General features: G+C 39.6%; 1 protein-coding gene across 2 annotated transcripts in view; it reads left to right on the top strand.

Moving 5' to 3' along the window:
- HMCN1 (hemicentin 1) overlaps positions 1–26,529 on the top strand; it is a 219,749-nt gene that overhangs the window by 162,580 nt on the left and 30,640 nt on the right. For both annotated transcript variants that reach the window (XM_064454369.1, XM_064454370.1), the window contains exons 56-79: positions 4,333–4,520; positions 5,382–5,478; positions 8,193–8,354; positions 9,275–9,388; positions 9,519–9,721; positions 9,959–10,040; positions 10,160–10,291; positions 10,513–10,662; positions 12,064–12,223; positions 13,070–13,194; positions 14,700–14,883; positions 15,049–15,146; positions 15,513–15,791; positions 16,390–16,580; positions 17,783–17,864; positions 18,671–18,807; positions 21,890–22,031; positions 23,139–23,283; positions 24,173–24,300; positions 24,704–24,860; positions 25,039–25,160; positions 25,372–25,536; positions 25,739–25,846; positions 26,353–26,490. In XM_064454369.1, the coding sequence (XP_064310439.1) occupies positions 4,333–4,520; positions 5,382–5,478; positions 8,193–8,354; positions 9,275–9,388; positions 9,519–9,721; positions 9,959–10,040; positions 10,160–10,291; positions 10,513–10,662; positions 12,064–12,223; positions 13,070–13,194; positions 14,700–14,883; positions 15,049–15,146; positions 15,513–15,791; positions 16,390–16,580; positions 17,783–17,864; positions 18,671–18,807; positions 21,890–22,031; positions 23,139–23,283; positions 24,173–24,300; positions 24,704–24,860; positions 25,039–25,160; positions 25,372–25,536; positions 25,739–25,846; positions 26,353–26,490 (3,489 nt within the window). The remainder of the gene's footprint in view (positions 1–4,332; positions 4,521–5,381; positions 5,479–8,192; positions 8,355–9,274; positions 9,389–9,518; positions 9,722–9,958; positions 10,041–10,159; positions 10,292–10,512; positions 10,663–12,063; positions 12,224–13,069; positions 13,195–14,699; positions 14,884–15,048; positions 15,147–15,512; positions 15,792–16,389; positions 16,581–17,782; positions 17,865–18,670; positions 18,808–21,889; positions 22,032–23,138; positions 23,284–24,172; positions 24,301–24,703; positions 24,861–25,038; positions 25,161–25,371; positions 25,537–25,738; positions 25,847–26,352; positions 26,491–26,529) is intronic.

The following is a 26,529-nucleotide window of genomic DNA, read 5'->3' as shown; positions in this document are numbered from 1 at the left end:
TTCCAGCATCACTGCTAACAACAGATTTGAAGCTTTAGTGGCTGCAGACACTCATGAGCAAGGTTTGCAAGGTGCAACTGTACTAGCAGCACAGGGTGGATACCGTGAAAAGAAGAGATGAGTGCTCATAGTGGGGGACTGTTAAAAGGCACTGAGGCACCCATCTGCCGACTTGACAGGAAGTCATGAGAGGTTTGCTCCCTTCCAGGAGCTAAGATCTGAGACATCGCTGAGAGGATGCCACAACTTGTCAAGAGCACAGATCAGTATCCTCTGCTACTCTTCCATGTGGGCACAAATGATGCCGCAAGCCAGAGCCTGGGCAGAACTAAGGAAGACTAGTGAAAAATACTGGTTGCCCAAGTCATCATCTCTTCCATATTACCTGTTGGAGAAAAATGGGCGACTAAATAGGTGAATAATGCAAATCAACTCCTGGTTATGTGGCTGCTGCTGACGTGAGGGTTTTGGCTTTTATGACAATAGGACATTCTTCAGCAATCATAGCCTGCTAGGGAGGGATGGAATCCACCAGTCTGGAAGGTGTAAGGGAATCTTTGGCAGCAGGCTGGCCAGCTTGGTGAGGAGCGCTTTAAACCGAGGGACTCAGGGTGGGGGCCAAAGTGGCAATGCTAATGCCATCATATCTGATGGGGGAATAAGCCAGGCCACCCAGAGCAGTGGCAAAGGTGCCTTAGCTGCCTCACAAGATGGCAATCAGACCAGCCACCTCAAGGGTGTGCATGGCTATAGTGGATCCTCCTGCACCCCTCCAGGGAAATCTGCATGCTCAAGTACCTTTCTGAAATGCCTGTACACCAACGCACGTAGCATGGGGAATAAACAGGAGGAAGTAGAGGTCTGTGTGTGGTTGCAGGGCCATGATCTGTTTGCAGTCACAGAGGCATGGTGGGATAGCTCACATGACTGGAATGGGGTCATGGATAGCCACAGGCTTTTCAGGAAAGACAGACCAGCAAGGCAAGGTGGGGAGTTGCTCTTTATGAGCAACTGGAATGTATCGAGCTCTGCCTTGGAGTGGAAGAAGAACAAGTTGAGAGCTTGTGCATAAAAATTCAGGGGCAGGCAAATATGGGTGACGCTGTTGTGGGAGCTACAGGCCACCTGATCAAGAAGAGGTAGTAAATGAAGCCTTCTACAGGCAGCTGGAAGGAGGATCACAATTGCAGGCCCTGGTCCTTGTGTGGGACTTCAACCACCCTGATATTTGCTGGAAGAGCAACACGGCGAGCCATGCATGATCCAGAAGGTTCCTGTAGAGCATCGAGGACAACTTTTTGATGCAAGTCGTGGAGGAGCTACCAAGGCGAGATGTGCTGCTCGACCTTATCCTAATAAAATATGAAGGGCTGGTAGAGGATATGAGGGTTGGGGGTAGCCTTGGCTGCAGTGACCATGATATAGTCGAGTTTAGGATACTGCAAGGTAGAAGCAGGGCTATGAGTCGGGTTACAACCCTGGACTTCAAGAGGGCCAACTTTGGCCTCTTCAAAGACCTGCTGGGAGGAATCCCATGGGCTAGGGCTCTGGAAGGCAGGTGGGTTCAAGAAAGCTGGTCAGTATTCAAGGACCACTTCCTCTGAGCTCAAGATCAGTGCATCCCTGTGAGGAATAAGTCAAGCAGAAGAGCCAGGAGTCCTGCATGGGTGACCAAAGAGTTTCTAGTGACTCAGATGGAAGTAGGAGGTTCATAGTATGTGGAAAAAGGGACTGGCCGCTTGGGAGGAATATAGGAAAGTTGTCAGGGTATGCAGAGATGTGAGGAGGAAGGCAAGGCCCATTTGGAATGAAATCTCACGAGGGATGTCAAGGATAACAAGAAGGCATTCTTCAAATACATCAGTAGTAAAAGAAAAACTAGGGAAACTGTGGGCCCACTGCTGAGCAAGGTGGGTGCCCTGGTGAAGAGGATGCAGAGGAGGCAGAGTTACTGAATGCCTTCTTTGCTTCAGTCTTTACTGCTAAGGCTGGCCCTCAGGCATCTTATCCCCCAGAGGTGAGAGACAAAAATCTGGAGAAAGGAGGACTTCCCCTTGGTTGAGGAGGATTGGGTCAGAGGTCATTTCAGCAAGCTGGATCCTCACAAATCCATGGACCCCAATGGGAGGCACCCGCGAGTGCTGAGGGAGCTGGCAGATATTCTTGCTGAGCCACTCTCCATCATCTTTGAAAGGTCGTGGAGGACAGGAGGGGTGCCCAAGGACTGGAGGAAAGCAAATGTCACTCCAATCTTCAAAAAGGGCAAGAAGGAAGACCTGGGAAACTATAGGCCAGTCAGCCTCACCTCCATCCCCGGAAAGGTGATGGAACAGCCTATTCTGGGGGTCATCTCCAGGCATGTAGAGGACAGAAGGTTATCAGAAGTAGTCAACGTGGATTCATGAAGGGGAGATCATGCTTGACCAATCTGATAACATTCTCCAATGGTGTGACTGGCTGGGTCGATGAAGGGAGAGCAGTGGATGTTGTCTATCTCAAGTTCAGTAAGACATTTGACACTGTCTCCCATAACATCCTCATAGTGAAGGTAAGGAAGTGTGGGTTGGGGATGAGTGGACAGTGAGGTGGACAGAGAACTGGCAGAACAACAGAACTCAGAGGGTCGTGATCAATGGAGCAGAGTCTGGTTGGAGGTCTGTCACTAGTGGTGTTCCCCCGGGGTCTGAGCTGGGTCCAGTTCTGTTCAATATATTCATCAATGACCTGGCTAATGGGACAGAGTGTATCCTCAGCAAGTTCAGTGATGGTACAAAACTGGGAGGAATGGCTGATACACCAGAAGGCTGTGCTGCCATCCAGTGAGACCTGGACAGGCTGGAGAGCTGGGCCGAGGGGAACCTCATGAAGTTCAACAAGAGCAAGTGCAAGGTCCTGCCCCTGTGGAGGAACAACCCCATGCACCAGTACAGGTTGGGTGTTGGCCTGCTGGAAGGTGGCTCTGCTGAGAAGGACCTGGGAGGGCTGGTGGACAGCAAGCTGACCCTGAGCTAGCAGTGTGCCCTTTGGCCAAGACGGCCAGTGGTTTCCTGGGATGCATAGAAAGGAGTGTGGCCAGCAGATCAAGACAGGTTATCCTCCCCCTCTACTCTGCCCTAGTGAGACCACATCTGGAGTACTGTGTCCAGTTTTGGGCCCCGCAGTTCAAGAAGGACGTGGAACTGCTTGAGCAAGTCCAGCGGGGAGCTACGAAGATGATCAGTGGACTGGGGCATCTCCCTTATGAGGAAAGGCTGAGAGTCTTGGGTTTGTTCAGCCTGGAGAAGAAAAGAGAAGACTGAGAGGGGATCTCATCAATACCTTTGACTATCTGAAGGGTGGATGTCAGGACGCTGGGACTAGGCTCTTTTCAATAGTGCCCAATGACAGGACAAGGGGCAATGGGCACAAGTTTGAAGACAGGAAGTTCCACCTCAATATGAGAAAAACATTTTTACTGTGAGGGTGACAGAGCATTGGAACAGGCTGCCCAGAGAGGTTGTGGAGTCTTTTTTTCTCTGGAAATACTTGAACTCCGCCTGGACGCGTTCCTGTGTTCCCTGCCGTAGGTGTACCTGCTGAAGCAGGGGGGTTGGACAAGATGATTTCCAGAGGTCCCTTCCAACTCCTACCATTCTTTGATTCTGTCATGTTGTGAAATCCAGGTTTTATCTTGATATCTCTTGTTCCCTGTCCATTTTCCAGTTTAAAATTCTCACCTACTGGACTTTTCTCTCTCCTTACTCTAGTCACCGTTTTCCAAAATACCTGCAAAACTGATAAAGGCATAAGGGAATGGATTATTTAGAGCAATCATTGAATGCCTGCAGAGTCCATTTTGCATGGTCTGTTTACGAACATTGCACAGAAAGCTTTCATATGCTGCTTGCATGTCTGTTGATGTACTCTAGACTTTGTGCCTTGGGAAATGCTCAGTTCTTTATTTCTGTATCTATCACTGAAAACACTGATTTATTGTTAGGAAGAGGGCCTGCCTTGGAAATCCTCTTTTGTTCTGGCAGCAAAGAACATGATGGACTAGCTGGAAAATGTGTTTTCACCTCTTCCTCTTTATGGCTGCTGTGAATAAGCATAATTCTCCTGCAGTACCTTGAGTTATACTTATTTGTTCCAGCTGAACTACTCTTGGGATTTTATTGTCCTTTACTGTATTCACTGAATATTTCACCACTTTCTTATGGAATCCCCATCTAAAAGATTGGTGGGTGATCTTAAAAAAAACCAAAACAAACAAAAAGCCCCCAAACCAAAACAACAGAAAACACTGGGAGAGACTAAGTCACAGTAGTCTTATTAAGTTTTGCTCTTTTGTAGTACCGCCATCCATCAGTGGAGCTGATGGTGATCTGCCTGAAGAGGTGACTGTGCTTGTGAACAAGGTTTCGGTGATGGACTGTGTCGCAAGTGGCAGCCCTTCTCCAAGTATTACCTGGCAAAAGGATGGCCACCTCCTAGCAGAAGATGACAAACACACTTTTTTGTCCAATGGAAGGAGGTTACAGGTAGCTCTTAGTGAATATCCGATTTTTAGCATTGCAAACACAAGCTGCTCATAAAGGCAAAACTATTTATTTTTGCCGAGTATGAGATTCTGAATTTTTTTTTTCCTACAAGGTGCTGCAAACCTAAGCAGTTTTTGTCCCTTGTCCCTGTCTCTCAGCTGCTTCTTCCCAGTCCTGTGTAGTTCCCTCAGTTGTGCTCACCCAACTGTTTGTGGGATCATGCAGTGAACCACACCAGTGAAATGACTTGGTTTAAAATAATGTTGATCTTTGTGGAGATCAAGTTGATTTTGTCAGTTTTGTCCAAGTTTCACTAACAGAGTTTAATTATTGCAAAATGTACTTTTTTTATTATCGAAAGAAAATAGTGAATTCTGAAGAAAGCACCACTTCCACCCCTGCCATCAACAGATGATGCTGGATGAAACTGTTAAAACAGTTAGAGAGCTAAGCTTAATCCTCTCCATTTTCATAGCGTGATCTAAGAATGCAGTAAAATATAAAATACATATAGAATATTAATATTTTTATTTAAAATATTGTGTGAATAGTTGTTTTGTTATTCAATTTGAATGAATTTAATATGAAAGATACTATGTTTACTTTCCTGGAGATTTGAGATGCGCTGGTTTGCATAACAGATTCCGAAAGGAGTAGTATCAATGGAAGTTTTTCAGATTGGCTTCTTCATAACACTTCAAAGACATTAGCAAAAAAAACCAAATCAAACAAAAAAAAAAACCCTGCAGACTTGCAGGCACCAAAGACCTTGGGGTCTTTGGGGAGGCATCAAAACTTGATGCATTAACAGTAAGTTGTCTTATATATTAGCTCAACAACAATCTTGTTTCTTTTTCTTAGATTTTGAATTCCCAAATAACAGATACTGGCAGGTACATCTGTATTGTGGAAAACATAGCTGGGAGTGCCAAAAAGTATTTTAACCTAAATGTTCATGGTAAGTGCAATAATCCATAACTTACTGGTTGTCTTCTTTCAAATGTTAGTTTACCTTGAATGTGTTAATTTTAGCAGAGTACTTAGGCGTGTACTTAGCTTATGCATGTAAGTTATCTTATTGGGTGTAATGGAGATTCTGATATGCTAGAAAGCAAATGACTTTAAAGTACCTTGGCAAAACATAGCTTGCGATACCCCATGGCTTCAGCTCTTTATATATATTCCTAGTAGGTGGAAATTGTTACTGAGGGACCCTTGTGTAGTCGCTGTGTGTATATACTGCATAGGGGTTGCCAAGCCCTGAAAGCATGAATTAAACTGATAACAAAGAGATACAGCATTGTAAAAGCTTACTTTTTTAAATTTCTCCTTTAAGATTCCTTTCTGTTATTTTGTTCCTGTGCCCCCTGCACTAGGTGTGCCTGCTCAAGCAGGGGGGCTGGACAAGATGATCTTTTAATGTCCCTTCCAACTCCTACCATTCTGTGATTCTGTGATCACAGTCTTCTACATATGATCAGTATCCTTTTTCACATCCTTGTTAGCTAGCTAATCTTCTGGATTACATTCTAGAAAGAAGACAAGTGCTGTCTTCTCTCTCTTGCTTAAATACAGTACCAGTATCAAAGGAATTTGATGATTCAGGTTATTACATACAAAGGAAATAAATTTTTTCTCACTCACACATGCAGCAAATTTACATAATAAATGAAACAAATTTATAATGCCTTTTTCTACTCAGTAATACAATTAGCCAAAACTAGTGTTGTCATGGGAAGAATTTGCCCTGGAGTCATTCTCTGAGAAGTTATTTTCTTTCAGTGGAGTCTGTCCAGATTTCCTGATGTTTGAGTTTTTTTCTAAAATTAGCATATTTTGCTTTTCTTGACATTTCTATTTTAAACTTGTTGTCTTCAAAATATTTGTTTATAATGACTACAGACTAATACTATTATTTTAAAAGAAATATTTCCATGAAGCTTCAATTTTAGCTCAACAGTATTACTAGTTTAGATCTATTAATCTCTGAATACAGTTTCATTAAAAAAATTAGACTCTAGCTGTTCAAGGAAGGGCCACCCAGGGTGAAAATGATGAAAATGCTTTATTGCTAAGCAGCATGATCTTTGTTTCATCAGGGTCAAAAAAAGTTATTTTTCTAGCATTTTTGTATGTTTCTAACAGGACTGCTTTCATAAATTTAAATAAAATATTAAAGATGATCCTCTTTAATAAGTTAAAAAATTCACTTCCTGTCTCAAAGGTGAGTAATAAAACTAAAATAGCACCTTCTAAAACACTGAAAATAAGCATCCAGTTTTAAAACCTCTATCTCAGCCTCTAACCTTAATGTATAAAAAATACGTAATTTTCACACTGAGTACAAAAATTGAGCCCCTTACTGCATTGGTGTGCAGATTACCTGTGGTACATTTGTGATTGATTTGCACATGCCATGAAGGCTGCAGAATTTGAAATGTACCATTTATATAGTTTAAGAAAAAATCATTAAAAATAGCTCAGATTTGGCCCTGCGTATTTAATGGCCCACTGTCTTGCACTGCCAATAATCACATCTGTGGGAAAGTAACTGTGAAAGTAAATAAATATAAATAAATATAAAATGTCATCAGATCAGAATTCTCCATTTATTCTGGTGAACCATTTTACGCTCGTTATCAGGGAAATAACTTTCAGTTATTCCAAGCTGAAAAAATATGGACTGAATTCACCCATTTACATTGATTCCTCTTGTTTCTGCAGTGCCACAGAGGAGCAATAAACTTGGCTTAATGACTGTTTTGTGTCATTCAAGTGACAGAAAGCAGCTGGAGTATTTCTGATGGATATGATCCAAAATATTTTAACATTTCTGTCTTTGAAGAAGAGGATTCTGTGTGTTCTTTGGAATGATTTTTCCACCCAGTAGAGCCAAGAACATGCTTTTGCTTTCCTCTTAAGTGTTTTATATATCCACACTGAGAAAACATGGAAACTAAAACTTGGGGTTTATTAAAAGGAAGAGATTTACAGTTATTTCATTTTAAATAGTTCTTGTAGAAAGGTCAAATGTCACAATATTCTTGTGTTTAAAAATACTGGGACTTGTAAGCTTAAAAATGCACTCCTTAGAGCAATGCTTGCATGCCAGAATTTTAAACTGTTTAGCTCACTATTAAGCAACAGGTTTGTCTGGTTAACGAAAGAACTCTGAACTGTATCAGAAGGAATAGTTTTCTTGTTGTCTATAATGAGAAAATGGACTATTTTAGAAAGAATGGGAGCAATACAATATCAGGAAGAAATTATAGTCATCCTACGTATCATGACAAGGTAAATTTAATCTGTCCTGCCTTGCATAGCAAGTGCCCTATGAGTTCAGTGTTTTAAAATCGATAGTGCATTAGTCAGGAACCATAGGATTTCTTATAGGTTAATGAGCCTTCCCAAATCTCAAGCACAGAAGGACTGCAGATGAAATAATTGGAATTTTTGTGAATTGTAGGAACAGGAATGACCATTAGATTGGCTTCAGTCATGTTTCCAGGTACATCCAAATATCAGCAGATCAATTCATAGGATCTGAAAGATTTTTGCAACCTGACCCTTTGGCAAAACTCAGCAATTCAGCTTTATTTTAGTAATCAGGATCTTGTGGAATATTGTTTGCTGGCACTATGATAGATACTGTTAATGTATTTCTCTCCGCAGTTCCTCCAAGTGTTGTTGGTACTAATCCTGATAATTTGACTGTGGTGGTGAATAATTTCATCTCCCTGACTTGTGAGGTCAATGGCTTTCCACCTCCTGATCTCAGCTGGCTCAAGAATGGAAAACCTATCAGTTCGAATACCAACACTTTTATTGTGCCTGGTGAGGAATCTCAGCTATTTCTACAGCCTTTGGAAACTGTTTTTTCCTCTTTCTTTTGTGTTGATAAGGGTGATGGCCATTATTTATGAAACCAGTATATTCTTAGTATTGCTCCAGTGAGCAGAAAAGACACTTGGCCTACTGTGTTTAATAATTTTTTGGTTGTTGGGTGGGTTCACTTTTAAAGAAAACTAGCTCAGACTGAAAGCACTGAAACAAGCTATGTGGAAAAGACTAGAGGGCAAGTAACATAAGAGGTGCTCTGATACAGGTATTGATTAAAGTTGAGTCACTTTGACTCGAAGAAATGATCAGAAATCATGACAGAGGCTCCTCACTCAATAAGGTCCCCGAGTGGCTCTGTCATTTCTGCTCCTGCTGTTTATCTTCAGCCCAGGGTATCAACTGCAGATCTCTTGCTGTGGTACTCAGTCCTGTCTTGCTGGTATTGTGTGACTGGGGGCTGTGTTACAGCATAGACTAAAGCATAGAAATGGAAATTGCTTAATGGCAGTAGACACGACTGTGCGGATTTGTAACGTAGGCACAGGCAGAAGCTTCATGGAGACAGGTGAGACAGGAATAAATAATGGGATGGTGACAGAGTTAAGTGGAAGGGGCATAGTTATATTAAGAGACAGCAGTTAACATCTATGAAAGAAACAGGTCTAAAAGTAGTATTTGTGGTCCAAACTTATAATTAACAGAACTAATGTAATTTACCCTAAAATTTTAGTTCTCTTGGCTGGATATTTTTTAAGGATTAATGAACCTTAAAAAGCAATGGCAATGCAGTGCTTTTTTTGAATCTGAGGTTAATTTAGGGCCTGTGCTCAGCCTGGACCTGCAATTTTAAAATAACATTTGAGATTGATACAATAATCACAGAATAAATCTCAAACCTTCTCTCTTTACTTCAGGTGCTCGTACTCTGCAGATTCCCCGAGCCAAACTACCAGATGAGGGTGAATACACTTGTATTGCCAGAAACCAAGCTGGGGAAAGTCAGAAGAAGAGTTTCCTAACTGTTCTTGGTTTGTTTTTTACTGTTTTCTCAAATATCTATTGCTTTGAAAACGCAGTTATTTTGTATATATTTTTATTACGTTGTTTTCTGCCCTGTCACAAAACAAAGGCAGAAATAACTCTGAGCTTCTTCTACAGTGCCCCCAAGCATCAAAGACCATAGTGGAACCTCACTGACAGTGCTGAATGTGAGAGTGGGCACCTTGGTGATGTTAGAGTGTGAATCCAATGCTATTCCACCACCAGTCATCACCTGGTACAAGAACAGGCGCATAATTTCAGAGTCTGCAAATGTTGAGATCTTAGCAGATGGGCAAACGTTACGAATCAAGGGTGCAGAGGTAGGCCAGGCTTGTGGGATGCTGCATCTCCCGCTACTCTGCTACTGCTAAGCAATTATTTTCCTCTTTATTGCTGTATTCTGCTAGCTGTACATAGGAGATTTATTTGCTGGAGATCTTCAGTTCTGTGAGAAGGACCTTGAGCTGTCAGAGGCAAAGGCTGTTAATATGCCTGAACTGTGGCATTAAAATAAGAGTCCATAATAAGGGTTTTTTTTAAATTTATTTTTATTTTAGGTTTCTGACACAGGCCAATATGTGTGCAAAGCCATAAATATCGCAGGGCAAGATGATAAAAATTTCCATCTTAATGTTTATGGTGAGCATATTCTGCATGATCTGCAGTAGTTATAATAATACCATTGACATTTTTGTAAAATCAGTTTACAAAAATATTTGGTAACCAAATCATTCTTATTGCTTCCTTTCAATTTATAGTGCCACCAAATATAGAAGGCCCTGAACAAGAGTCAGTCAATGAAACTATCGGTAATCCTGTTACCTTTGTGTGTGATGCTACTGGAATTCCTCCACCAATATTAGTGTGGCTTAAGGATGGAAAACCAATAGGTAATTCCCTCATGCTCTTGTCTCCTCTTTTTTCCCCACTTTGGGTCACCACTGTGCTATTTGCTGTCTATTTTTTCTCTCCTCTTTTTCTGTCTCTAGACAGACTCTTATGTTAACTGATTGGAATCTGTTTTGTTTTGAAATTTGATGGAAAAATTTCTCAAGATGCGTTTGCTCTTTGTGGCCTGGTTTGGGATGACTACTTGTTTATGTGTTTTCAGAAAACTCTGATTCTCTTGAAGTTCATATTTTATCTGGTGGAAGCAAGCTTCAGATTGCTCGCTCTCAGCTTCTAGATAGTGGGATCTACACGTGTATTGCCTCAAATATAGAGGGAAAAGCTCAGAAAAGTTATGTGCTTTCCATTCAAGGTAAGGTGTGAGAGTGCAGTGAGCAGAACTGGTTAATAATTGATGAACGTGACACCATGTCTGTACTAGAGACACCGAGATAAATGAAACGCAGAAAAGTGGAGAATTTGGACCTTATTTCTGTCATCTGCAACCAGTGGGGAAAAAATAGTTAGGGGATTATATACAGTTAGTCAGAAATTTGCATGAAAAAGAATATTCTTAATCTCTGAATGTAGGAGAACTTGAAAGCAATGGGAAGGCTGTGTGTCTTTGCTGCTGATCACATCCTTCCTCCTGCTGAACACTGAAGCCTCATTGGTTGAGTGTGGAGCACCACACATACATGGACTCAGAAGCAGTCATATCTGTTGCCTTTTTTGCCATAGTGAACAGGAGGAGATAGGGAAGAAATACTGGCAGAATTTCCTTATGAATTTGGGGTTTCCCCTCCCCCCCTCAAATGAGAAATCCTTATTTGTTATGTTATTGTGTCCAGCTTCGCTACATGTCACCCTTATGCTGTAGCTATCTTTGTTTTCCTCTGTTCCTAATGAGTCATCCCCATTAATTGTGCTAGTTCCTTCCCACGTCCCATAACATGCCTGTTGGATAGCATCTCTGGCTTTCTGCCATTGTCCGTTCCCATGCCAGCTGGTTGAGGAAGAAGAGGCAGCATCAACTGAGCTGACTGTGCTGGGACACCTGCACGTAATAGTTAGCCATCAGCAGGCTGAACAGAACTAGCAACTGTCCGTCATAATGATCATTCTTTGGGGGTGCTGGGTTTTTGTGTGTGTCCCTGCCTGCCTGCCAGTTTTTCCCCAAGTTTAGGAATTGAATATCGAGCTGCTTGTTCTATCAAATGTGATTGAAATTGCTTGAAATGCTCAAAACTTACTAGTGGGACTGACAGTCTTGACTTGGTGGATAACATGGCTGTCATCCTTGTTCTTTAGGAGAACAGGCTAAAAATGGCTACTGGTTCAGAGGGATTAAGTGTATGTCTGTTAACAGGAATATGATGGCAGAGCATTTGACTCTGCAGTAAGCACATGCTCAAGAGTTAAACAGGCGTGTCATTGTTACAGTGCATTGTGATGTTTACTGAAATGGGATTTTGTCATAATATTGTACATGTTAGCATTGTTTGAGTAGATAACTGTAGATTAACTATAATGGCAAGGATGCATGTTTTTTATAATTTTGTAAATCAGCTGTTTTAAGGAATGATTAGAGTGGCTTTGAATTTCTTTGCAGAACCCCCTCTAGAAACAACATAATCATATACTTGCTAAACTAGATTTCCATGGAGGTACTGCAGTAAATGCTAGTACTCAGGAGCTACTGCAGTGTAACTTTTTATAGTTTAGATTGTTTCTTGCTAATGAATCTTCTCTTCCCTCCATCATGCATTTCCAGTTCCTCCTAATATTGTTGGCTCTGAAATACCTACTGAGGTCAGTGTCCTCCTGGGAGAAAGCATCCAGCTTGTCTGCAATACCAATGGAGTGCCCAAGCCTGTTATGCAATGGCTTAAAGATGGAAAAACAGTTGACAGTGATGATTTACAAAGAATAAGGCAAGCCAAAATAAGCAGACACTGCATTCTCTTCTTGTATAATTTTAAACCTCAGAGGGCCCAAAGAAAGGGAGTGTAAAGAGGGCCTGAGTCTTAGCTTAGCCAGGTTAAGGACATCATCTTCCTCTTCAGCTTCTATAAACCTAGTATACTTTGTTACTATTGTGATTTTTTTTTTAGTTTTATTTTTTTGTACAGAGATAAGTATATGATATCTATTTCTTTCTCAGTTAATAAGTTCCATTAAAGTTCATCAGGTTTATTAAAGCTTATTAAGGTCATAGAATCATAGAATCGTTAAGGTTGGAAAAGACCCTTAAGATCATCGAGTCCAACTGCTAACCTATCACTGCCAAGTCCACCACTACACCACATCCTCAAGCACCACGTCTACCCTTCTTTTAAATACCTCCAGGGATGGAGACTCAACCACTTCCCTGGGCAGCCTCTTCCAATGCCTGACAACCCTTTTGGTGAAGAAGTTTTTCCTAATGTCCAACCTAAACTTCCCCTGGCACAGCTTGAGGCCATAAGGTCAATAAGTTCCATTACATTCCTTTGGAGGGGAAAGATCTGAGACATGGAAACATTTTACTCATGATGCTTTTTGTTGTGGGTTCTTCAAAACCCTGGTTGGAAATGAATCCAAGGTTAAACAGGAGATGTCTAGGAAGAACTTCCTAGCCTATCTCTAATAGTAATATTTAAAAAAAAAAATCAATGGTTGTCTTGCTGAATTCCCAAGAGGATAGAGGTAGTTGATTTAAATGTACGAAACGGACTGTTTATTTGCCAGGTCATAGAAATAAGTAAACAAACTCACTGTGGTTTATGACCTTTCTGTAGAGTAACTCCAGATGGCAACACATTAAACATTTTCAGAGCTCTCAGTTCTGATACAGGAAAATACACTTGTGTGGCTACTAATCCTGCAGGAGAGGAAGAAAGAATTTTCAACTTGAATGTATATGGTGAGTTTTCACAGATGTGAAACTGAAATCCGGTCCATAATCCTATCTTTGTAAGCACTCCTAAGAGAGGGCCAAGTAATGAATGTCTGTCTTCAGGGTAATACTACATGCATGTGTTTCCAATTTCATGTACTGTAGATATCACAGTATATTACCCGGGATGTTCTGTCAATGACAAAATGATTGAAATCGCTGGTAAATGTGTTTTGGGATAAATAGAAATTAATTCCTTCGGTGTATTTCATAATAGAGGAATTCTGCTTGCGGTGATTTTTTTTTCTTGTTGAGAAAGATATGCTTGGCGCTGATTTACTGCCTTTTTGTTGTATTAGTTTATTTTCACTAATTCCAATCAAAGTACATCAGCTAAAATCATAGTAGTATGGTAGGGAACTAATAGTTAAAGGTCCCTAGGGTTTAAAAGAAAAATGATAGAGTATTGGATGAAACTCTTTTCTTGCACAATTTGACGTACAGAAGATAGTGAGCATAACTGTCCTTTAGCAGTGTAGAGAGTGGACATCTTAATTTGTAAAAAATGTATTAATGAAGTACAATGACTAATGTGAAAGAGCGAAGAGTTCTGCACAGGCAGCATTTCATAGCAGTGTGTCTGTCCCAATTATACAGACACTCAGAATCAGCTGGAATATGAGCATGAGATGATATTTGGTAAATAACAATACTGCATGACCACATCAGATGTTCTGGGGACAGAACGGCACTACACAACAGCGGAGACTTTTTTTGTCAATTTGTATTGGTTGAGGTTCAAGCAATAACCAACTTAAATGGTCTTTCTTATCTGTGCAACTGTCATGGTGTGTGATGGGATCTTAAGTCAGCCAGACCTTGGAGCTACATGTGGCTGGGCCTTCTTTATACATAGTGAGGCCCTCTTGTCCCCAAGAGCCAGGGCTTTCAAACTAACATATAAAACCAAAAAGCCCGAAAAGCAGTTCTGTTAGAATGATGAGCCAGAATACTTAACTAGGCATTTTGAAATTTTCTGTATTTAAAAATTAAGTCAGCATATACATCTAGAAGTTGTTCAGCTAACTTGTCTCTTGCATGATTCTAGCTTTCACTTTACTTAGGGTTTATTTAAGTAGATAAGTTTGAGTGACAGCAAATTGCCAAGCCCCACCTGGCCCTTAAGTGATTCAGCCCATCCCTTCCAAAGCTTGACCATTTGCTCCTTCCTGCATTGTCATTATCTCCCCATGAGCTTCAGGCTCAGAGCTCCCTCTTGTTTGCCACAGCCTGACCAATCAAAGAGATCATTCTACTATCGTTCTAAAGTCCATCTGGTTTTAAATATGTAAATGGATGCTTATTAGGTCTCAATATTATTGCTAGAGGATTTATTCTTTAGAAAAAATGGGGATGTTCTCATTGAATTGCCTATGGGGCATTAGGTGCAGGATTTCCTGCAAGGTAACACATGTGGAATGATTTTAAGAGCCAGTTTTCTTATCTTCCTTTTCAACCTTTACAAAATGTAGTTCCTCCAACAATAGCCAATAATAAAGATGAACCAGAGGACCTCACTGCCCTTTTGGACACCTCCCTAAATATTGAATGTACTGCTACTGGAACCCCACCACCACAGATAAACTGGCTAAAGAATGGCCTTCCTCTGTCTGTCTCCTCCCAAACCAGGTTGCTGTCAGCTGGGAAAATTCTCAGGTTGGTTTTCATATATTTTAACTAACTGAATTTTCTGTTCTCTTTTGCTATATCAGCATAATTCTGCTAGTATTTTTGGAAGCAAGAATAAAAATTTATCTAAACCATGCCATAATAAAGATAATGTATTCCATTTACGACTGCTTAAAATTATTTTCTGTTTAGACTTGCCCGAGTGCAGATATCTGATACCGGTGTGTATACTTGTGTAGTATCTAACAGAGCTGGAGTGGACAACAAACATTACAACCTTCAAGTTTTTGGTGAGTTTCTCTGAAATGCTTTATGTAACGAATCTTATTTCATAGTTTCTTAAACCTAATATTCAGTTTTCCTTTGTACCAACTCAAAGTTAGACAGCCACAAGTATATCTTAGGTAGGTAATTATTAGGGAAACATAACTTTGCAATGTGCTTTTTAATAGAAAGAGTCCTTACTTGAGTTGGGACCCATAATGTGTCACAGGTTTTTTAGAAAGAGTAATACATAATTTTGAAGTTAATTTTAAAACATGTGCTAAACATGAATGTAAGTGGGGAAATGCAAAAGGGTAGTTGCATTCCAGCTTCTTTATATTAAGAATGAACATCTGGGCTGTACTCTGAGTCAGATCTTTGTTTCTCGGCAGTACCACCAAGCTTGGATAACGCAGGAGGAACAGAGGATGTGACTGTAGTAAAAGGCAGTTCAGCTTCAGTGAAGTGTCTTACTGATGGCACTCCTGCCCCAACTATATCCTGGTTTAAAAATGGACATCCTTTAAGGCTCGGAGCTCACCTGACATCAAGTAACCAAGGAATGGTCCTTCATTTTGTAAAAGCAGAGATTGGTGACACAGGCAAATACACTTGTGTAGCACACAATGAAGCTGGAGATACTAGCAAGCACTTTTCCCTAAAAGTGCTGGGTAAGTGTTGACCTTTCAGTTGAATAAAATGCAAACAGTAAATGAGTATCTACTTAGGACAACAATTAAAAACATCTCTAGGGATAAGGAGTATTTTCAAGAAACATTCGCTGTGATAAATAAGAGAAACGAGGAAGTAGAAGATGCCTAAAGATGTGTGAATGTGTAATACAGTATATATTTTTCCCAGTGTTTCCCGAGTACTGAAAAATGCTATAAATCATAGTAAACTAATTTACAAAGTAATTTGGTTTAAATTAGTAACTTCAGTTAGTAGAAGTTCAACTTGACAGGATGATAGGACACCTGAAGGCATAGCTGGAGGTACAACAGCTAAAGGGCTAGTAAATATATTCACTAATTTATAGAATATATTTTACCTGGGATTATGAAAACATTTTCTAACTAATAATTCCAACTCATAAAATATGCAAATTGAGACAGAGACAGATGGAAATTATGTGAGATACTCAGTTCATGACACAGTCAGAAATAATGCTAATATAGATTAATTCTACAAACTCTAACCACAAGGCTGTGATCAGGTTTTATAGACTTTTTGAGACAATAAAGAACTTGAATGCTTTTCTTCCCACAGAGCCGCCTCACATCAATGGTTCAGATCAACCAGAAGAACTCTCTGTCATCATTAACAACCCTCTTGAACTTCTCTGCATCTCTTCTGGCATTCCAGTCCCCAAAATCACATGGATGAAGGATGGGCGCCCACTTCTGCAGAATGATAATGTTCACATCCTAGGAGAAGTCCTTCAAATAACCAGTGCTCAGGTAAAGTATTTGTTTCAAAATAGCTCAGTTTTGCAAACCCTAGAGGAGTGCACAGAACTGCCTGCTATTAGGACTATCCTAAGAGATATTCTAAAAAGCCTCTATAAAATCATTCACCTGCATTTGTGATTAGAGAATATATTTTTCAAGCCTTGCCTTGGAGTTTCCCATACAGAACAAGGAGCAGTATTATGGGTTGAGAGTGCCCAAGCACTTCTGCCTCTTCTGAGCATTATTACTTGAAGTCCATTTCAGAGTACTGTAATTTTTTTTAATTTATTGGTGATTCTTGTTTACAATGCATAACAGCCAATGCAGGGGACTCATCTTTTTCTGGGGTTATTTCTGGTTTTAGTCAGTCTCTGTAATCTGTTCTTGTTCATTTCCTACCTATTTGACTCTTGTTACTATCTCTTGCCTTTCTTCTTTTGTATTTTGTAGTTGCTCCTCTGCCTTTCTTCTCGTCCCATTAGCTCAGATTTCTCTAATATCCATTTGTTTCTCACATGTATAAACCTTAGATTACAGAGAAAAGCTGCATTTGCAGTCATCTGTGTGCAAGTTAATTAAAAATAACAAATAAAGACACTAGAAAGACTTCCAAATTAATTCAGACAATAAAAGAGTCCAGGGAAAAAATAACCTTTAAAAACCTTTAGCAATAAACTAAGGCTGTATTCAGCTATGGACAACCAGACTGAAGTTCACCAAACAGAAACGGGAGAGGGCTCAGGTCTGATTGCTGCTCATTTTGTTTGTAAAGCAAACACTTCTTGTCTTTACAATGAAGAGTTTACAGGAAGGAGAAAGCATAAAGGTATTAATGAGCATGTGTGCACAAAAAGATTTCCTTAGTTCCCAGAACTGACCCTTGCTTAGATAGATACCTATAGCTAGTTCCATCTTTATTGATTACTTGTTGAAAAAACCATCACAAAAAGAAGGGTTCTTGCTGGAGACCCATTATCCAGAGAGATTTTATAGGGTCCTGCAACTCCTAAGCCATTTCTGTACAATTCTACCGTGGTAAAATAAATAAGTTTTCAAAAACTTTATTAATTTATTTTCAGGCATTCCTTATCTATTGTGTTTGTGTTTAAGTGCTGCCTGTTATATGTTGCTGTCCATGTTTGCATTTCACAGTTTTTCTGGATTGTTCCCATATTCTGAGGTTTCTGCTGAAGTTGTTTGTGTGTTTGTAGGTGGAGGACACAGGAAGATACACGTGTTTGGCATCTAGCCCAGCAGGAGATGATGATAAGGAATATTTAGTAAGAGTGCATGGTAAGTTTTATTTAGGGAAAAAAATTGTTCCTTCAAACTGTAAACTACTAAGGTACGTATCAGTGTCTCATTTCACAAGTTACATGTTACTAAAGAAGAAATAGTGTGTGTTTTGAGAAAGTGATATTACACCATATGATCATAATTAATATTTCTGAAGAAGGGTAACTCTTCTGAACGCGGTACACAATTAAAAGGGGAAGTTCCACCTGATGCAACTGGTTTCTGTTGTAATTCTAAGTCTTTATATTTTGAATACCAAGGAAGGCTATAGTTATCAGTATTCAGTTAGACTGAGTTTATTGTGCTTACTGAAAAAGGATGTGAAGTATAGTGATATCTATGAGGATCTTAGTTTTTCAGTAGAAAAAGTTAAGAAATATGTTTAGTAATGAATACATAAAATGTAATGACAGTAAAGGAAGTATAAATGGGACATCTGCAGTTCTGCAGTATGCCTTGGCTTTCTTCTTCAAGATTATAGCTCCCATGTTTATTGATGAATAGTTTATGGAACCTTGGTGATCTCTCCTCAAGCTGGCTTAAATACTTGTACTCTCACTGAGAACGGACTTTCATTTCTGTCACATTAGTTTCTAGTGTGTTGACTTAAGAAACGAGTTCACCACTACAAATGTGATATATTTAAAAAAGGAATTGAAAAATAGAACTAATTGATGATACTGTAACTTTGCATCTATTTTAAACTTAAGAAATAAATTGGAAATTTTCAATGAATAATTTTAACAGTAGCTGATATGTGTGGTGTTTATTTCTCTTTTTTTTTTTCTTAATTTTTGTAACAGTTCCTCCTAACATTGCTGGTACCAGTGGTCCACAGGACCTCACCGTGTTGCAGAACAGACAAGTTATACTGGAATGCAGGTCAGATGCTGTGCCACCTCCAACAATCTCATGGCTTAAAAATGGAGAACTTTTAGAGGTATAGTGGTTACATTATTTGTACTAGTCTTTTGCTCCCTTTATTTTTTACACACAGTACTCGAGGTTTCTTATTCTGCTCACTTGCCCCTTCAGTGCAGTCCAAGTTACCGTGCCTTGAATTCCAGAGAAGCTGAGTAGCCCCAGTACAAATACAGTTAGTCCTAAACGAGTACCTGAAGCTAGCAAGCATGTGAAGTGGCCATCCCGCTGTTACTTGTTCTTTTTTCCTTTAGGGGGATCCCTTGCTCCTCCTGGATCCTCTGAACAATGCTAGAAGCCTTCGGTAAACTCCTGAATGGCTTCCCAGGAAAGGTAGCTGAGAAAAGACTACACTATATGTTTCCTTTGGGTATATTATGCATCCTCATATTCTAGTAGAATTTAGAAAGGAATTAAAGTTTTTAACGTTGGAAAAAAAGAAAGGAAAATGGGTTGCTAATCACCACAGTTCTGTATCAAATGCGTCTTTTTCACTCAGGATTCCATGTAGTGTCATGTTAAGGCATCAAGTCTTTGCTGTTTGAGAGACAATTAGCAATATGAGGGTGGTTTATACAAAAATAATTTCTTACTTCCCATCCTCTTCATTGGGATCACTCAGAAAGCAGGCATTTTCCAACTGAACAATTTAAGTTCATTTATTAATTGAACTTAATTGATAATTTTCCCTCAATTGATCTGTATTTATTAATAAAGAGGAAACAAATTCAGCTTACGATTGCGTCTTGCTTAACTGTAGTCCATCAGTAGTCTTCACCCAAAGTTCTACTTATTTCCATTCCTTCTGACATGCTATTCCTCAAACTCTTTATTGCAAATTTAGAAGGATGGTGTGTTAGTGGAAGAAGTAAGAGTAAGAATATGGTGGGTGATTATGTCTTACTAAGTGTTGCTAGGGAATGCTACCTTGAATATAGCACAAGAACTAGCTAGAAATAAGTTTAGCAGAAACACTCTTCTTCTGAATGGTTAATTCTTTAATTGGGTAGTGATTTTTTTTTCTTTTTTTTTATGAAAGCAAGGTTTAACAAGGCTTGGAAGTTAAGTATGTGAGTACTTTTTGCATCAGTCTTCCTTGCAAAGCTTGTGTTTTAAAAGCAGTACTTATGAAAAATAAACAATGAAAAAAAGCCACTGTTAAAAATATTCACTAGAAAACAAAGCAATAGAGGAAGACTATGGTAAACAGAGGTACTCAGCTGATAACCTGTGAATTAACTTTTGTCTCCTCTTGCCTTATGAATTCATGTCAGTATCTGTGGGCTGAGGCATCTTGGTTGCTCAGTCCCCTGCCTTTTGTTTTATAGTAGAGTACGGAATTTCAATCTCTAGAGTTAGCTCTTCTCCAGCACTAAATTTAAGCTATGAATGTAGTTCAGATATGGCACTCTTAATTTGTCATGTGTACTTTAAGTAGAAGAACTAGGTTTGTTCTGTTCCCTACCATCCTTTTCAGTCTTCAACTTAGCTTATATAAACATATACTCCAGACATCAGGAAAACATTAGTGTCCTCCTGAATGCCTGGTTGCTTTCTCAACCTCAAAGAAATGTAATAGTCCACTAATACTAAGCAGCTGGGAAAAGAGCTCTCCTTGGGTGTGGGAAGAGATGGGCTCTGTGGCATATCATCCTTATCTTGTTAAAATTGAGGTTTCATGGTGGTAAGAGAGGATTAGAGAAAGTCAGGTTTTTGGGTTGCAGTGTTATTTTGTTTTAAATCACTACTGCTTTTTGTGAAACAGCCTTGCGGTGGAGGGTGTCATTCCTCCTTGTTTTGTGGCCTTCTACTGTGCAGATTTTGAAGTTTGCTCTACACCTCTGTACGCTTAATCATGTAATTGTGCAGCACCACCATTTTTGGTAGCAGAACTATAGAAAGATCTAGCCTCTAGAGCTTTGGAGTCCTTGCACTCTTCATTGATTTGGAAATGCACATTGAGTGTTAAGAAAAGTAGGTAGGACCTAATCTGTCTTTAAACACTAAAAGAATTGATTAATGTGTATTTTTTTCAAATATGGGGTTTCTGACATACCTTGAGTACAGGACAGCTTTGTTGCCTGTCTTTTGTCATTATATGCTTCTGCATTTAGAAACCATAGCATAGGCTGCATGCTCAACAGGAAATACCAATTACCCAAAACCTGACTGTCTATAATCCACTTCAGTGGTGAATCTTTTCACCTGTGAGGCTCCAGCACTGCTGTTTATTCTGCACTGGTAGACTTACTGAGTTGGTGCCTAGCATGATATCTGTGTACTAGTCAGAAGTCCAGAACCTGAGGAGTTTCACCTACCTGTTGTAGTTGCTATACTCAGATCTTCCAGACAAAAGAGCAGATGGGAATGTCAGCTTTCAACTTCATCCAAAGTGTGCGTAGCACATACTGGAAAAGTTTGAGTTTCTGTTCTTTTTTTACTGTTTTTTATCCAGTCAGGTTTTTTAACACTTGTAGTTGATATTACTGTCAGTCAGTCATTCAGATCTGATCCAGACTGGTTGTAGTAAAAAAAGCTTTGCATTCAAATGGCTACCTAGCAGGTGCTCTAGAGTCATTGCAGAGCTGAGAAGAGTGGTATCATCATATTCAGAAATGCTGGCTAGTAAACTTAGTAGGCTAAGTTTATGTTGGCTCCTACCTGATCAAGATTTTGATGTTTAAGAACAGTGTAGAGAAACTTGTATTTCTTCTGCCTGTATTGTGCATGGATTTTTTAAAAAAACCAAACCAAAACAAAAAAAAACCACAAATAAATTCATCATGTGCTATTAGCTGCCCCTTTCCATAAAAACTCAAAAGCCCTTTGGCTATGTAACCCAAAAAACCACAAGTCCAAGTACGGGTTTCAAGGGAGAACCATTAAGCTATAATAATTTTTTAAAACTTTGTTTACCCTATTATCTTCACGGATGTAAACGAAGTTAAGCCAGCAATGAATTCAGTCAATTAATTCAGTCCCTGGTTTATCTTTGGCCTTCTTTCATGACTTCTATTACTCTGCAACAAAAGAATGTGCTATCTTCATAAAATGAGCAATGGTAAAGTTAAATTTGTCAAACTCTGTCTCTTTCCCCTTAGGGAACTCCTCGAGTTCGAATCCTATCCAACGGGCGATACCTGCAGATCAATAATGCTGACCTCAGCGATACTGCAAGATATACATGTGTGGCAAGTAATATCGCAGGAAAAATGACCAGGGAGTTCATGCTGACAGTACATGGTAAAATCATGGATCCAGTCTTGTGCATTTTGATCCTTGCATAGTATATCTGCGGGAGTTCAAATAGCAAGAAAGAAGCATTAGTAGTCTCTAGCAAGTGTTGGCCACTTAGGCTGTGTCTAAACTGTAGGACCACATGTATTACCTCATGTGTGCCACCACCTGAGTCCACAGTTGTCCCCCATACTAAAGGACCTGTTGGGAACTCACCAGGGCTCCCTCTCCATCTGTCTGGGCTTTCTGCTAACGGAGGGTGCTCTGCATCTAGCCATCATCCTGATATGGAGTCGGGATACATCCAGAATGAATGCCCAAATTCAGGAGAGAGAAATGCTCTTGGACAAATTCAGAGAAAATCTTAAAAGCATTTGACTGGCACCTTGGGGTACTAGGTTTCATAGCTGACTTGGCCACAAATTTTGCAAGTTACTTGAAAACTATGACTTCTTCTCTGCATCTGTAAACAGGAGATAGTAGGAAGATACGGCTTGAAGGGCCTTGCACATCTTGATACCTGTCCTGTACTACCATAGGCCTGAATTTCATTTTAAACCTGTTTATTTTCTCACGTCTAATCTGATGAGAAACTATTCTATTCTCACATTTGGGTGATGATAAGAAACTTTTTTCCTATTTCTATTCTGCTCACAACCCAGTCATATGTACCTGCATGACACTGTGCCCCGCCAATGACTGTCCTTACTTGTCCAATTAAAATTCTTATTTCTCCTTAATAAATAATTAGGAAGCAAGGATATCACCACAGCCTTATTTTGCTGAATTAAATAAGCTGAACTCTTTTACTGTTTTAGCTCAATGATAAGTTTTGCAGTAACTTGCAAAGATGATCTTCACAGTGCATTTCAGACAAACTTTTTTTTGTTCCCTATTGCATCATGGCAATTATTGGGAACTACGCAGAATGGTAGGAAACCTGTTTCTGTCTTTGCAGTGATCCCAATACCTGTTACTGCATCTGTTTTCGTATGTTTAGTTGTTTAGTTTCAATCACTTCAGTGTAAAGTTGTTTGGTTTTGTTGGGGTTTTTTGTGGTTGCTTTGGTTGTTTTTTTTTTTCTTATATCATCGGTGATTTTTCCTTTTGCAGTGGCTCCTACAATCCGGAGCAGTCCTCAGACTGCTGTTGTGCATATAAATGCTTCTGCTGTTCTGGAGTGTGTTGCAGAAGGAGTACCAACCCCGAGAATTACATGGAGGAAGGATGGGGCTATTTTTACTGGAAATAATACGAGGTATTGCCCAGAAGGCAGCATAAATATTCTTCATTGTTTTTTAAGAATGCATTAAATACAGAAAGCTTAATTAGACATCTATGACTTGTAAATTAGTTTTGTTTTCACAGGTCAGAAGTTATATTTGTACTATCATCTCAAATATACCCCAATGTGGAAAATACAGTGATAGAAACAGGAATACAAAGAAGTGGTTCTACAGAAAATTAGCAGTACCAAAGGTCTCATCCTTTTATTCTTAGAAGGACAAAACCTCCTTTGACAACCAAATGTAATAATGATTCTTCTAATATTAAAGGTTTTTAACAGTGAACATAGAAGATCTTTGTAATTTTTTTTTATATATATGGAGTTCTGGGATGAAGCCAAGCAATTTCATGCAGACCAAAAGCTACTTGAGTGTAGTCTGTGGTTTCTAATAGATAAAACTTTCTATACGTGTTCTAGTATCAACTTTATTGTAGTGAATGTTTTCTGTGGTTTTAAGGGCAAGCAGTTTGGCATTTTCTAAAACCGAGCAAATGCTAAAGAATTTGATTATATTTCAAAGGAAAAAGAAAATATGCAAGCATTAATTAGGGCTTTTTAAGGTTAAATGAGAAACCATTAAAAAAAAGGCTTTTGGATATTTTCTGCAAATCTGTCATCATTTATGTGGAATCACTGTTTCAGCTAGATTTCATAATTTCTTTGGAAAATGGATATGCTGGGAAAGAGTGAAGTCAAAATAAATGCAATAAATGAGAAAACTCTGTGTGCCCAAATTAAGACACCATGTGTTTAGGCTATTTGTTGTATACACTGAGTCATCTTTTCCTTCTGCACTACAAGGACAGCCTATGGTTCTGTTGATTGGATAGCAGAAAAAAAATCTATGGCTTTGTTTCAGATATTCCATGTTAGAGGATGGATCTCTACACATCCACTCAGCACATGTTACTGACACAGGAAGATATGTGTGTATGGCAACCAATACAGCTGGCACAGAACGCAAACGAATTGATCTGCAAGTTCTTGGTAAAAGTTTTGGGTTTAGATAGATAAAGAAGTGTGGTTTTACAAGTCTGAAGTCCAGTTACATCTTATTTCTTGTTCTGCCAGATCGAATTTTAAGTTTAGCCCCATTTTAGCTGCTCTGCTTAAAAAATAAATAAAAAAAATTTACAGCCTTAGGGATACAGCCCAAATGGCCATGAGAAGATATTTATTCCTTGTGCACTGGAACTAGAGAGACTTGGCAGATCCCATGATACATGTTTATTAAGTTTGCTACTGTCAAGTTACTCTTCATAAAAATCAAGCAAATGTGTTCAGAAAGTTCATATACATATATATATATATATATTTTTTTTACATTTGGGGAGGTGTGTGTGCATGTGTAGATAGTTATTCTGAATAATTAGGCTTTGTTTGTCCTTAGTTCCTCCAACTATTGCTCCTGGACATACAAATATTACAGTTACTGTAAATGTGCAGACCACTTTGCCCTGTGAAACCACTGGAATTCCCAGACCAGCAGTTAGCTGGAAGAAGAATGGGCACCTGCTTAGTGTTGACCAGAACCAGAATATATACAGGTGAGAGATGTCTTCTTTTCCCCAAGGGTTTAAAGTTTTCAGGGATGATTTTGGCACTTCAAAAATCTAGCCGTGCTTAAAATGTAATCTTGTATAGTCAGCAATATCAGTGGTCTGATTACCTGAGAAGAAAAAAGTATTTCAATGGCTTTTACTTTCTTCTCTTTTCTTTGTTCAGACTTCTATCTTCAGGTTCCTTAGTAATCATTTCTCCCACTGTGGATGACACTGCTGTCTATGAGTGCTCTGTGTCAAATGATGCAGGAGAAGATCAAAGAGCAGTTGAGCTCACTGTTCAAGGTAGAGGGGATATTACTATTACATGTGTATGCCACCCAGAATTTCTTTGAGGCATTCCAATGTTGAGATGAGATTTTTTTGTCATTCTTTTATGATACTGATATTCATAAGTCTCTGTCATTCCAAAGAAAGATAAGTTATTTCCAAGAATTCATAAAAATGAAAATGGGCAAGTAACCTTTGTAACCTATACATTGTTCTTAATTTTTAGTGCCCCCATCCATAGCAGATGAAGCCACAGACCTTTTGGTAACAAAGCTGTCTCCAGTAGTAATCTCCTGCACTGCTTCAGGGGTTCCTGTTCCCTCAGTCCATTGGACCAAAAATGGCATAAAGTTGCTTCCCAGAGGAGATGGCTACAGAATTCTCTCTTCAGGTACTGTGCCAGTGACTGGAGCTCAGCTGCAGAAAATCAGTGTAAGGGTGCAATTTAAACCAATGCAAACACTCCCCCAAACAACCCCTCTTCAATTTCTTAGAATGAAAATATAGACTTCTTAAGATGGATGCTGTAAGAGAGTTTTACAGTGAATACAGGATACTGCTGTATGTTGTAATGCACTCTCTCTCTGCTGCAGGTGCTGTTGAAATACCTGCTGCTCAGCTGGCACATGCTGGACGGTACACCTGCGTGGCCCGAAACGCAGCTGGCTCAGCTCACAGACATGCCACTCTTCGTGTTCAGGGTAAGAAGGGAAGCTGAGGAGAAAGTGCATTCTGTCAGTAAATACTGCCTGTTTAATACATATGTATGCTGCAGAGTAAAGGTGAGACCAGAGTGGACCGTCACAAGTAGTGTCTTGCTCAGCTGAATTGTCTTGTGGATGCACCGCTTATTCACAAAGTCACTACTCTGCATGTTACAACTCTGGTACCTTCGATAGAGCCCCCCAGTCCATGCTGCTCTATTTTAGTCTTGGAAGATTTTTGTTTCTTTGCTTTTTGGTAAGTTAAAATGTATCTGTAATGGCAAACTGCATGAAGTAAGGCCATATTCTATACCCATAATCATGCTGAGCATGTTTGTTGTGTTTAAGAACACATCCACTGAGCTCTTCATACGGATGGCAGAATATAGCCGTGGCCAATTCAGCCTTCTCAGACTCTCAGGTTATGCGATTTTTATATCTTCTGTATTTTCTAGCTTTGAAGGTTAAACCTATTGCATCTTCCTTTTTATTGCATTCCACAGAACCACCAGTTATCCAGACTCAGCCAGGGGTGCTGGACGTCATTGTGAACAATCCCATTCTACTACCATGTGAAGCGACGGGTACACCTCGACCCATAATAACGTGGCAAAAGGAGGGCATCAATGTAATCACAACAGGTATCCTCTTAAAGCCTGTAACTCCAGCCTACTTGCTGT

Source organism: Phalacrocorax carbo, chromosome 6, assembly GCF_963921805.1.
Source record: "Phalacrocorax carbo chromosome 6, bPhaCar2.1, whole genome shotgun sequence".
Taxonomy (NCBI): Eukaryota; Metazoa; Chordata; class Aves; order Suliformes; family Phalacrocoracidae; genus Phalacrocorax; species Phalacrocorax carbo.
Note: the sequence above shows the minus strand (reverse complement) of the source record. Positions and strands in the feature narration are given on the sequence as shown.